This window comes from Erythrolamprus reginae, chromosome 5, assembly GCF_031021105.1.
Source record: "Erythrolamprus reginae isolate rEryReg1 chromosome 5, rEryReg1.hap1, whole genome shotgun sequence".
Classification (NCBI taxonomy): domain Eukaryota; kingdom Metazoa; phylum Chordata; class Lepidosauria; order Squamata; family Dipsadidae; genus Erythrolamprus; species Erythrolamprus reginae.
The window spans coordinates 57704729-57717582 of NC_091954.1; the positions used below are offsets into that span (position 1 = coordinate 57704729).

The following is a 12854-nucleotide window of genomic DNA, read 5'->3' on the forward strand; positions in this document are numbered from 1 at the left end:
TTTTGTCTCTTAAGTGGATTGAGTCAGCCTAACCATTCTTTGTAAATTAGTAGCATTGAGGTTATGTAACTGCGATATTTTGAGTATTGGGCTGGCTCTGAAAGTTTTTCACAAATTAGCTGATATGAACTTGCACATCCAACATATTAAGTACTTGATCAATACTCAGTTCCTTCTGGTAGTGTAGTTGGTCCCATTACTGGGCACCCAGTGATTTGGGGCTAATGTCTAAATGATGCTTTCAGTGAGTCAGTTTGGGCTGATAAAGGAATTGGATTTTACCAGCAAATTCAATAAACAGTGTGCATTGCTTTTTCTTTTTTTCTGTGTATTTAAATTTGGATTTTATTGCATCACCATTTTTATTCTATCCCATCTTAATAATCTTAATGGGGAAGGCTCATAAATCCTTCAAATATATCTAGACATACTGTATATATCTTGGCTGGTTTTCCTGATATTAATTTCTTTTTAAACTCTTTTTACTTTTTTTGCTTTACAATTTATTTGGAATTTTGGTATGTATGTAGTCCTCCTGAAACTGAAGTTTAGGAAAATGTTTAAAAGTGATTTGTGGAGCAGCTGAAAGGACTGATGATGAAAGTGCTGCTCTCACAAAACGGAAAAAAAGCAAGACCGTCAGAATCACATTCTACAAATAAATCTAAAGATCTATTTGACTAGCATGACATTTCCAAGAACATTTTGGACTCATTTTCATTGAAGATGTTCTTGGCACAACATGGCAAAATACTTTCAAAACTAAAGGAGGCTTTAACAATGGCATTTCCCTCTCACTTTTTAAAAAGACCTAATTTAGAATAGTTGGTTGGGTTGGAGCCCGCATCTTCTCAAATGCACTGTCCTGATACATTTTGCAAAAGACAGACTTTATCATTAAGCCAATGAACAAGGTAACTGATTCCTACCAGTCTCTCCCCCACTGTGGGCTGTTCTCTGAGGCCATCATTTTTCTGAATTGCTTTCCGCTGATGCTTTGAAAATGCAGCTAATGTATAAAGGAGCATCACTGGTCCTTGGCATCTCCATAATATCCCACAGGGAGCTATGAAGCATGTTTGATTGAGTAGGTGCATGATGGATGACAAAACTATGGAGTCTGCTTGGCCTTGAATGATAGTATTCAGACCAGCAGGTATACACTGCACAATTGTTGTAGCTAGATAGACCAAAGTTAGTTGGGAAGATTAACAGACCAAGGACAATCAGTGATATGATTCTGCTGAAACTAGGTACATGTGTAATTCTACTTAGGTTAGAGTATGATTTATAAACTACCCCTCCTTCTCAAATAATATGATAGATTTTAGCTAGATCTGTTCATTCACCCAACTCTTTCTGTTTCACCACAGGAATTAGTACTACCATCAGCAGGCAATACAAGGATACACAATTAAAAATAAATCTTTTGTTCCCCCTCCCAATAAGAGGCATTTAATTGCAGCTGCTTGAAACAAAACTTTCCTTGTTCAAAAACCTATGCCCAGCAGTTTGTCTGTCATGAATAACAGAATTTTATTACGACTGCCACAAAAGTTTTCAGGGATTCATGTGTAACTCTTTCTGTCACCAGAGCTATCTAGATTTCTAGTGGGAGGCTTAAAAATAAAAGAGATTATACATGTAGTCTTGAAGTGTTTAATCCAAGGGTAGGGAAAATATATAAATATTTATGCTTCAAAATTTTATTATTTAAAATTATTCTTGAACATTTCCAGAAAGTCTAAAATGAATGCCTAAAGTTGCTGTTGCAAATTAAGTACAATTATTTTTGTGTTCTGCACTTGAATATAACTCACAGCAAAAGTCATTTAAAGGGGTTAACATCAACCTTAATTAAATATTAAAGTGTGCCTGTACCTGCTGCTATTGTTGCCCTTAGAATAAGATATAACCTATTTTTGACAAGTTTTCATCTTTCTCTGTGGAAGACGCTACATGAAACCAAATCAGTGGCAAAGAGGAGGGTAATGAATAATCTATTTCATATTCCAACAGTACCCAGAGCTCTGAGTGGAAAAATATTCAGTCAGATGATAACATGAAGCTGCTGAGATACCAGATGACACAGCTAATGTTTAAATAATGATAATAATAATAGATGTAATAATAACAATAATAACATGATAAACAAATCATTAGCCCTGGACATTTGTTTAATGCAATTTGTTAATGAACATAATGGTGGGGACTGATAATGAAAGAAAATAAAAATGTCTAAACAGGCGCCAAGCTGCCAGTGATGCTCAATTATTTCCTTGTCAAGTTTTTATGATTTAATGAGCTCCTCTGGGACTGACGGCTGTCAGTCAGTCGTGACTTTTTGACACCATTACAACTTCAAATACAGCAGCAGGCAGGCTGTTTTCCTCGGATTTGAAATACTGAAATGATCTGACAGGTTTAAAGAAAAGATGTGCAAAAGAGAGAGAGGGAGAGAGAGAGAGAGAGAGGAGAGACACAGTTGCTCTCTCTCTCTCTCCTTTCTCTCTTTCTTTCTCTCTCTCTTTTTGTGGGACAATCTCAGGGTGCTGTTGGTAACGAAAACCCAATCACTGAGGTCATTATCTGATGAGGAATATTTTTTAAAGGCACTGGCAAGATTCCCCACCCCCCAACCCCCATTTCTCTCCTTAATGACAACCCTCAATGGGTTTGCCCCGCATGGGATGGTCAGAGCCGCACAATTTTGTTCACCATTAATTTCAGTCTTTGAAGCTCCATGCTCTGAAGCAGCAGCAAAGAAAACCCCCCACCAAGCTGGCTACAAAAATAAGACAATCCAGACTGCCTTAAACAGAATACCAAATGGCCTTGTATCCCCGAGATGGGAACTGACGTCAGTCCAGCTACATTTTTTTTTATATTTTCCCCCAAATGTAGAGCATTTAAAAACTCTTTAAAACTCAAGCATCTTTATTTAAACTGTTTGATTCTGCCTCAGTGCAGAATTAGTGTTTTGCTTTGTGGAATTGTTTAGCAAATAGAAATATACAGACTAGAAAAACTAAATTAACATTAAGATGTCTTAATTTTGCATAATTCAGTAATAGCTTTGCAGTGTTAGAACCATTTGCTTTTCAAGGGTTATGCTTGCCTCTATTTGATGCATTCGTTGACAGACGTCCTATGGAAGATAAGTTCAGTGGAAGTCAGAACCTGTGTGGAGTTGGCAGGCATAGTTTTCCTGAAGTTGGATTAAATTGCTGAGGTATTATAGAAGCAGCTGACTTAGGGTAACTTTCACAATGACCGTAAGTATTCAATTGAGGATAAAAACAACTGTAAGATTTCATTTAAAGAAATGAAAACAGTAACTGCCTATTTTCTTTCAGTGAAGGTTGTCACTGAACCTGTAAATTCTTCAAATACTTATTTCTTCCTGTTAACAAGGTGTTTATTACCTAACAAATATTAAACTATGCCTAGCCAAATCTTCAGCTGATGGATGGAGCATAGTGTAGGAGTCAATTTATAGTCAGTGCAAATGCTTAGGGAGTGTACAATATGCAGTGGCTTACATACTTTGAAAATAATTTAGAAGAAGTGCTCCAGGCCAAGCAGGAGCACAGCACCTCTCTGCTATTCAATAAGCAGCCTGGTTTTTTTTCTCAGGCTACAGTAGAGGTCTGAAAAAATTGTCACATTAAAGCAGTGGCATCTTTTTGTGGTTGTATAAAAGCCGGGAAAAAAATCAGGCTGCTTTAATGAACAGCAAAGAAGTACATTCAGTCTCACTCAATTTCTAACCATGTGATGCTTAAGCATGTAATCTACATCTGATATCTGAAGTGAGGTATACTTGAGAGAATGAGATTTTTCTTTGTAAGTTTACAGAAAAAGCATGACTTTATCATGTATCCCTTAGTTTGGGTGAAGCAGAGCATTAGTAAATAATTACTTATGTTAAACTTTTGGATTAGTCTTACATATTATTAGGATAAATTCACACATAAACTGTTTCTATGGCTTCTGTAAGATGTTTAGAAATCAGCACATCTAAACACATCACAGAAGGTCTATATACTGAGGCACTGTCTTGATTATCAGATCATCAAACACAAGAATATTAATGTGACAAATTTGTTTTATGAAGCCTATGAAGCATAACTGATTATCAAAGATATAAATAGTTGGAATTAAAAGTGTTGTGAGCTTCTAAAAATACTCAGGAGTATTTTACATTTCTACAAGGGACTTTTTATAGTTACCTTTTTGAAATAAGACAGAAGAATTTTTTTGGGGGGAAAGGTTGTAGCTGAATGTATAACACCAGGATTAAGTGCAGATTTCACCACCGGCATTAAGAGGTAGAAAAATGACAAGCAATAACAAATAGCCTGTAAACACAATTTAATATATTTTCTTTGAACTTTATATTTACAGTAGCTGTTTTCAGAACAAAGCATTTGTGAAAATGTACATCTTCTGACCTGCTTTGATACATACTTTTAACACTGGAAAGCATGTGCTTCATCCCCTTTTGCCCAGAACCCATGAACTCAGCCCTTCCCTATTATTAAGAAGGTAAAAGCTATCGTTCTGTTTACACAACTTAAATGATTTATCTGAAGACATACATGCCCTAACCCTTTTCCATAAACAACATTTCTCTTGTGAATCTCTTCATCTTGAATTTCTTTACTAAGCTACACTAGTTTTATTTGACTCAACTACATCAACATAAAATTCATTCAGTTCTTTGTTTCTGGGTATAGTAAACATGTTTAGGGCCAAATTCCATTCCAGAGTGTTTGAGCAAGGGTATCATGGAAGTGTTCTTTTAAATACTAGGTAGACTAAAGCTATTAGAGTCTTAGGACCTTCGGCTAATTGCCAATATTTTGCGCCTCTGTAATATGGTTTAATTTGTTCCATAACAATATTAAATCTTTGAAAATAAATATTGAACTTCAAAAGTTACCATAAAAACTTCCTGCTTGCCCAGTGAATTCAAGGAACACCAGAAAACACAGTTTCCATAGTTCCTAACATTCAAAGAAATTGGGAACCAAATAAAGGAAATTCACTAATAAGTGTGGATACTATGAGATATGTTCACAGATGGTGGGCTTGACAATTATTAGGGGCAGTGGAGGAAGATGTTTATTTGAATTACATGGATCAATAGGCAAAAATCACATAAAATTCAGTTTTAACGCTAAATTTTATTTCCAGTTATGTCTAATAGATTGCCTGAATATATGTGAGACTGTAGAGCTTATCCATTATTTCATATTAAAAGTGCACAAACATAAAAAAGCTTTTCACATAATACTAAATACAGTAATAGGAGTGTTCAAACAATAAGTGTTCAAACAATATGTGTCTTCACTGAAAATATGATTTTGAGATCATCCTATCTAAACAATCTAATTTATGCAGGAATATTGGATAATATTCCTGGATAGACTAGACTAGGAGTAGGCAAAGTTGGCTCTTCTATGTCTTGTGGAGTTCAACTCCCAGAATTCCTGAGCCAATCATGCTAGTTCAGGGATTCTGGGAGTTGAAGTCCACATGTCAGAGAAGAGCCAACTTCGCCTACCCCTGGACTAGACAGTAAACTTGCCTTGACTATACAAAGGTTACAGGGTTGAGGACTTCACTTACAAGCAGTATCCAAATACAGATGATGTAAACTGGGTTGGAGATGAGAGGTAAAATCATTATCAAAACAAGGCTAACAAGAGAGAGAAGTATAATCTGGCTTAATTTATTTTACAGAGCCTTATGTTGACAGATTTATCCAAAAACATTAATTTATGACTTTTTAAAGCAAATGAACATTACCTTTGGATACAATTCGTTCAGAATATTCATTCAACCACAGTATCAGCACATTGATTCTAGAACAATTAGCAGATTTTTAAATGCCATTATTTTCTTACATTAAGATCCATGAAGTGATCTCCTAAACATATTAAACAATATGTTCTTGATTTGAACTCCATATACATTAAAACAACAATAATACAAAGCAAAACTAACTGTGTAATGTCATGGTCATAGGGAAAACCACAAAACAAACTTAGTTGACAATTCAGAACATAGGACCAATGAAAAATCCAAGTGATAAACCTGAAATATTAAGTTCACCGTGGACACTAAATCATACTTTCAAAAAATATGTATATTTATTAGAAACTAACTTATTTGCTTTTAGAGTTATATTAGTTAGGAGAATGGCAGGGATAGATATGGATTTATTTATTTATTTGCCTTTATTTCCAGGATTACAAAAGGGAGTTCTGATAAAGATTTAAATACCAATTCAATAGAAATTGTGTGTGACAATTGTCATTATCAGTGTAAACTATTTGCCCTTAAATTTAGTTCAGTAATTATGACAGCAGTCTTCATATCTGATAATGATGTTTGCCATTCCATATGCTAAATATGGAAATTCCTATTATGAAATATCGCTAAACCAAATATAATTGTTTAATCAACATGCAGCCAATAACGACATATACCCTTCTGCTATTTGCACCAAGGATCAGCTGTGGCCATTTCAGTGCAAGAGAATGATTCGTGTGACCATTTTGTCTTCATGACTCTGAAGCTCTTTGCTGATGGTTAGCAAAGAACAAAGATATCAATGTCCCCTGACAGAAAAAAAAATAACCATCAGGACTGCAAAGATGATGATGACTGCCAAGATAACAAGCAAAATCCGGTTCTGGATGATTCTAGGAGGAGAAAAAAGAGAAAGGGGTAAAAGACAATAAAAGATGTGTATGTCAACTGATTTTCTATGCACATATACCACAAAACATAGATAAGTAGCCTTTAAGACTGTTTGCTATGTTGATTTTATTTATTCTTGCTTCCAAGGAATGAGTGGATAATTGTATCCCCTAGTTTTTTAAGTGATTAAGAATAGAAAATTAATGGAAGATGAATTTGCTGGTGTTGATGCAGACTGAATTCCACTCCCCCCTGGCCCCCCCATTACCGTTTTTTTTTTCTGGAATACTGCTTTTTCCTTCTTTTCTGCATTTTATAAAATGACGAATACTCCCAAATGAAACAAAGTGATGCATGCATACACACGCACGCATAGAGAGACACACACACTTGCCCAAATACACCCATATAGGTAGCCCTTGACTTACAACAGTTTATTTAGTTACCATTCAAAGTTGCATTGGCATTGAAAAATGTGACTTGTGACCATTTCTCACACTTACGACCGTTGAGGCATCCCCATGGTCATATGATCAAAATTCATATTTATGACAAAGCAAAGTCAATGGGAAAGCCATATTCACGTAACCAGCATGGCAAGAAAGGTCGTTATATGGAGTAAAACTCACTTAACAACATACATTTTGGACTCAATTATGGCTGTAATTCCAGGACTACCTGTATATCTATATATATAAATTTATCCAGACTATTGGATGGCATAAAAACGGATATTTTTCATATTATCTACAAATGCTATAAACCATTACAAACCTCCTGTAATATACAGTGATCCCTCTATTATCGCGAGGGTTCCGTTCCAAGACCCCTCGCGATAATTGATTTTTCGCGATGTAGGGTTGCGGAAGTAAAAACACTATCTGCGCATGCGCACCCTTTTTTTCTATGGCCGCGCATGCGTAGATGGTGGAGTTTGCGTTCCCCGCCGCCCACGCAAAGGGGAAACCCGATTCGGCTCCTCGCTGTGCTGCGCTACCGAGCAGATCAGCTGCTGGGCGGGCCGAAGGAACTTTCCGTGGGTCTTCCCGGCCGCCCACGCAAAGGGGAAACCCCGGCTCCTCGCTGATGCCCGCCGCTCGCCCCGCCCGCCAGCAAGAGGGGGAAGACCCAGGGAAGGTTCCTTCGGCCGCCCAGCAGCTGATCTGCTCGGCGCAGCAGCAGCGAGCAGATGAAGTTCGGGGCTTCCCAGCCGCCCACGCAAAGGGGAAACCCCAGCTCCTCGCTGATGCCCCCGCCCGCCCCGCCCGCCGCCCGCCAGCAAGAGGGGGAGAGATAGAGAAAGAGAGAGAAGGAAAGAAAGAGATGAGAGAGGGTGAGAGAGGAAGAAGCAAGATAGAGAAAGAGAGAGAGAAAGAAAGATGAGAAAGGAAGGAAGAGAGTGACGTCATCGGGTGGAAAAATCGCGATATAGCGTTTCGCGAAGATCGAGATCGCGAAACTCGAGGGATCACTGTATTTTGTCATTTCATCCATACAAAAGACATGTTGCCATGAGGTAAGCATTGCTGGGATGAAAATATGATGCAATTCCTGTTATCAATTACCAAATTAGTTTTGAGGAAAAGGATAATTTATTATAAAGAAACAAGTGTTAAACTATGGATTTCACGTTCTAAAAGCCATCTTTGTCTCAGTAGCATAGACAGAGTAATAAGGCAAGCTTTATCCTGTTGTACAGTAAGGAGAATCAATAAAAAGATTCAAGAAGCAATAACACTTTGTGTTATTCACCATTTGCAAAGATGAATCTCTTATTTTGTTAGCATACAATCACTCATCACTATTTGAAGGACAATGAGCAATTTAAGAGCTCTTAAAACAGAATAAATGTAAATCGTATCAAACATAATTATAATTGAACAATCAAGGCTTTGTAGGATATATTTGTAATAATCAACTTAGTGTTTTAATCTATATACCTCAGGATGATTTGGGTATATAATCAGTATAATCAGAGTTGGGCACAAAAAGAAAATAAATATTAGAAAATTTTATGGAAGGTTTCAATGAGATTGGGTACAATAAATGTATTAGGCGTAGTTATAAGTTAGTTAAACTGGTGTATTTGACAACCCCCCCCCCCACAATAAGTTATTTAAAAAGATTGAAAATTGTAAACTCTATAAATTGTAATTTCTTGTATACCACTCTTCCTCAAAACACACAGACAAACTAATGGAGATAGGATAAGATGCTTTGGAAAGTAAGAAAAAGTCTTAAATCAATTTCAGATCACTCCCTGGTTTTTTTTCACAGTGTTCTCTCTTGCTCCAACATTCACCTTAAAAAAAAAAGTAAATGGATGGATGAAAACTGTCACATCAGACAAACACACTCCCCTGTGACACTTTAAAAGGACCAGCTCTCTATCCTCCTGACAGGTTACAAAATGATCACATTTGCTGACACGTCTTCCGCAAAACTGCTTTAGTGCTTGCGTCCACTTTGCTAGCAGGAGATGAATGGCCTGCTTTGTCCTCATTTATCACTTAAAGCTAAACTAAGATCTGTCTCGTTTATTTTTCCTTTCCTCACTAGAAAGAATAGCACAGCATTAATTCTTCCACGATGACAGCTAATTCAAACTTAACAGGCAATATTTACTCTGCCAAAATGAGCAGAGTTCTCTGTCTTTCTTTGAAGGAAAAAGAAAAACGTATTTAATGGTCTAACAAACTAAAGCTAATTAAACGGACTTCTGTTTCTTATTAGTTTGCAATGTGGCTTAACACCTGAGCTTAGAGCACTCTATCTCATTTTTTTCATTCATTCATTCCCTTTGTTATTTTATTTCCCTTTTCATATGGGGTATTCTCTAAAACAACACCTGAGAGACAACTATTTGACCAAAGTAACTAACTGCATGAAAAGCAGCCTGCAGATTTATTTGCTCAGTCTCATCGATCCGGGTGGGGTGGTAGTGGTGGGAGAAATACCTTAGGAAAATTGAAACTGGGCAAAAAAAGCACATTGAAAAACATGAAAAGTCTTTTAAATTCAGCCTTAAATAAAATAGAGTAATATGCCTCTAATACAACTGTGGCTGACAACCGTTGTATGTATGGGATGAGAGCTCCAAGGCATCCATAATGCTAATGTGCAGAGGATTAAGCGTGGATGATATTTCCTCATTTGAGCACATATTTGGACAAATGCATATATTTAAGATGCTAGCGTTCTTAAGCCATTGCCTCATATCTGACCTAGTTATTGGTGTTTCAGTACTCTTAAATTAAACAGGGGGAAGAATAAACGAAATTATCTCTTCACATGTTTCAGTTCTGATTTTCTGGCTGCACACTTGATTGCAAGATTAGTTAATCGGCAAACTTGTCTCTAAAATCCTCCTCATGAGCACACAAATCTTTACAGACCCCCACCTATATCTGCTAATTAAATGTTCCATTAAAGTGCAAATGCAGGATATGTATATCAAAGGTTAACTTTGAAGAATTTGAATTAGCTAGCTCATCGCATTTAAGGAAACAACATTGAACCGAACAAATTAATCATAAAATAGAAAGTATGCTATCAAAACTTCTTTTCAGAATTATCGCTATTCTTTATATTTTACTCTATCAATAATAAGATTATTTTCCATTGTGCAAAAGTTATGTTGACTTCATTGCTTCACTACTAGGGAAGCAGAGCAAGTAACAACTTGGAAATATTGCTAGAACAGTAAAGCTCCACTTCAGAGGGCAACAGGAGAGAACAGACCATGAAAAACTTTGATTCTGCCAGTAGCACATTTCAGACTGCAAGTCAACAACCCAGAGCACTAAAGAAATGAATTGGGGGCGCTGAGTGGGATTTCAGTAACATTCTGTAATCAAACCAGCTCAGATGGCAGAACAATAGAGTTGGCATTGACAGGGCCCATCTGTAAAGAGGTTTCTAATACTGTCACAGCCAGACACTGCCAGTGGGTATAGCTCCAGGCAACGTAACAAGAAATTTCAAGTGGAGGAGGGAAAGTACGGATCACCATCATCTGCAAAAAAAATCCCACAGTTTATTCAGTAGCAAAACAACTAAAAAACACCCCAAAATCCAAATGCTAACTGTAACTTTGGATTCCCTTCACCTAAAAAACCTCAGCAAACTCTCTCAGTCAGGGAAGCCAGCGCCTCCTTTGAAAATGCAAAGCATGTTTACAGGGTAAATAATTTAAGAAAGAGTATATACTTGAAAGGAGACACCACGGAAACATCATGGCTAAATGCCTGAAGGCAAAAACTTGTGTATTTGCATGCCACGTTTTATTAAGTTAGCACACTGTAGCTTTAAAAGAGTGCATGGCCAAATTAAAAGGAATGTGTGACTAAAACTTCAAGGATGCTCCCAGTTTGCATTATGAATCACAGTATTGCTGATATTAAGATGAATTATCTGTTGATTCTTTGCAGCCTACATATAGAATTCACAAAGTTTTTCCTACAGACTCACAAACTGCTGTTATAATAAAGCTGGGCAACAAATTCAGATTATTATTTTTAAAAAAAGTTTGTCAGAGACTTGGGTAACGGAACTGTGTTCCCACGAGAATTAAATCATACATTAAGCTCTCTGAGCAAATGTGTCACCAGAAAGGATAGGGGGGAAAACTTTTCCAAACAAATTGTACTGGACAAAATATATTCCAGATTTCCACAATCTAGGAAAGATTGGGCTGACGCAATAATTGCTAATTTTTATTATCCTGAAAAAAGAACAAATGAACAAATCTTTAATTAATCACCGACTCATCCAAATAGCGCTAAGTATAGCCTTTGTTTTATATATAATTTCTAGATCTACTATTAATAATAACCATTAAATTTTAAGTCATCCTGGTTAAAATTCTGCCTACATGCTTTTAGTATAAATTTGTCAGAAACCACCAAACAGAAAAATGCTTCTTCTTACAAACTTTTCTACTTAAAGAACCTGGTCACGGAACGAATTAGCTTCGTAAGTAGTAACTTCTGAATTGACACTAGAAAAGAGAACTCCTGGTATACTGTATTAGAGTATAGACAGAATCTGTACATTAAAACATCAACCCTTCAAGGGTAAAGGAAGATAATTTTCAAAATAAATTCCAAGCCAAGAGATATCAAGCCTATATTTTATAGTTTTGCTAATACTATTGCTTTGCATGAATTTAGTGTGACATAATTACATATTTACAATTTATGCATCCATTCTGAGGTGACTTTTTCAGTTTGGTTATATTTGCAGAAATTTCAAAATACAGTACAGTGGTACCTCTACTTATGAAGCTAATTCGGTCCATGATCAGGTTCTTTAAGTAGAAATGTTTGTAAGAAGAAGCAATTTTTTCCATAGGAATCAATGTAAAAGTAAATAATGCGTGTGATTGGGGAAACCACAGGGAAGGTGGAGGCCCTGCTTCCTCCCAGGAGATTCTTAGAGAGGCCCCACGGAGTCTTCTCCCCACCTTTCCGGCCCTCTTTTCTCCCAGGAGATACCTAGAGAGGCCCTATAGAGGCTTCTTCCTGCCTTTTCCCGTTATAGTTTCGGAAGCTCGGGTTTGTAAGTGGAAAATGGTTCTTGAGAAGAGGCAAAAAAATCTGAACACCCGGTTCTTATCTAGAAAAGTTCATAAGTAGAGGCGTTCTTAGGTAGAGGTACCACTGTATACTGTTCCTATCATTATATATACATTATCAATATACTTAAGCTATTCTTATGTTAAACAGTCATTAAAATCCTTTAGGAAACGAAAGACAAAACATTTAAGATTCCAGGTTAAAATCTTCTACATTACTTTGTGCGATACAGGTAGTCCTTAACTTATGACTACAATTGAACCCAAATAGACTAGATCTGTCCTCCCCTCCCCTCCCCTCCCCCAAGAGCCTAAATAGACTGTTAAGGAAATATACTCATATAGAAAATAAAGCAACTGACAAATGCAAATTAAATAAGACATACTTTAAATGTATTGTTAAAAATAATAGAAAAAATGTAATCTTAAAGATCCAAAGTAATTATAGTGATTGAAATATTAAGATCAAGGGCAGGAATTGGTTTTCCATCCTATCATCCTACTCATTCTCAAATCTGTTTGTACTGGAATTTCAGAAAGAGACCCATAAAATACAATCTGAATGTCC

At 36.5% G+C, this 12854-nt stretch overlaps 1 protein-coding gene across 3 annotated transcripts in view; it reads right to left on the bottom strand.

The window, feature by feature from the left end:
- Positions 1-4357: 4357 nt before the first annotated feature.
- VTI1A (vesicle transport through interaction with t-SNAREs 1A) overlaps positions 4358-12854 on the bottom strand; it is a 240415-nt gene continuing 231918 nt past the window's right edge. For 2 of the 3 annotated variants that reach the window (XM_070752713.1, XM_070752714.1), the window contains exon 8: positions 4358-6713. In XM_070752713.1, coding sequence (XP_070608814.1) covers positions 6620-6713 — 94 coding nt within the window. In that variant the 3' untranslated portion in view covers positions 4358-6619. The remainder of the gene's footprint in view (positions 6714-12854) is intronic. The other variant, XR_011559192.1, reaches the window with a different exon arrangement.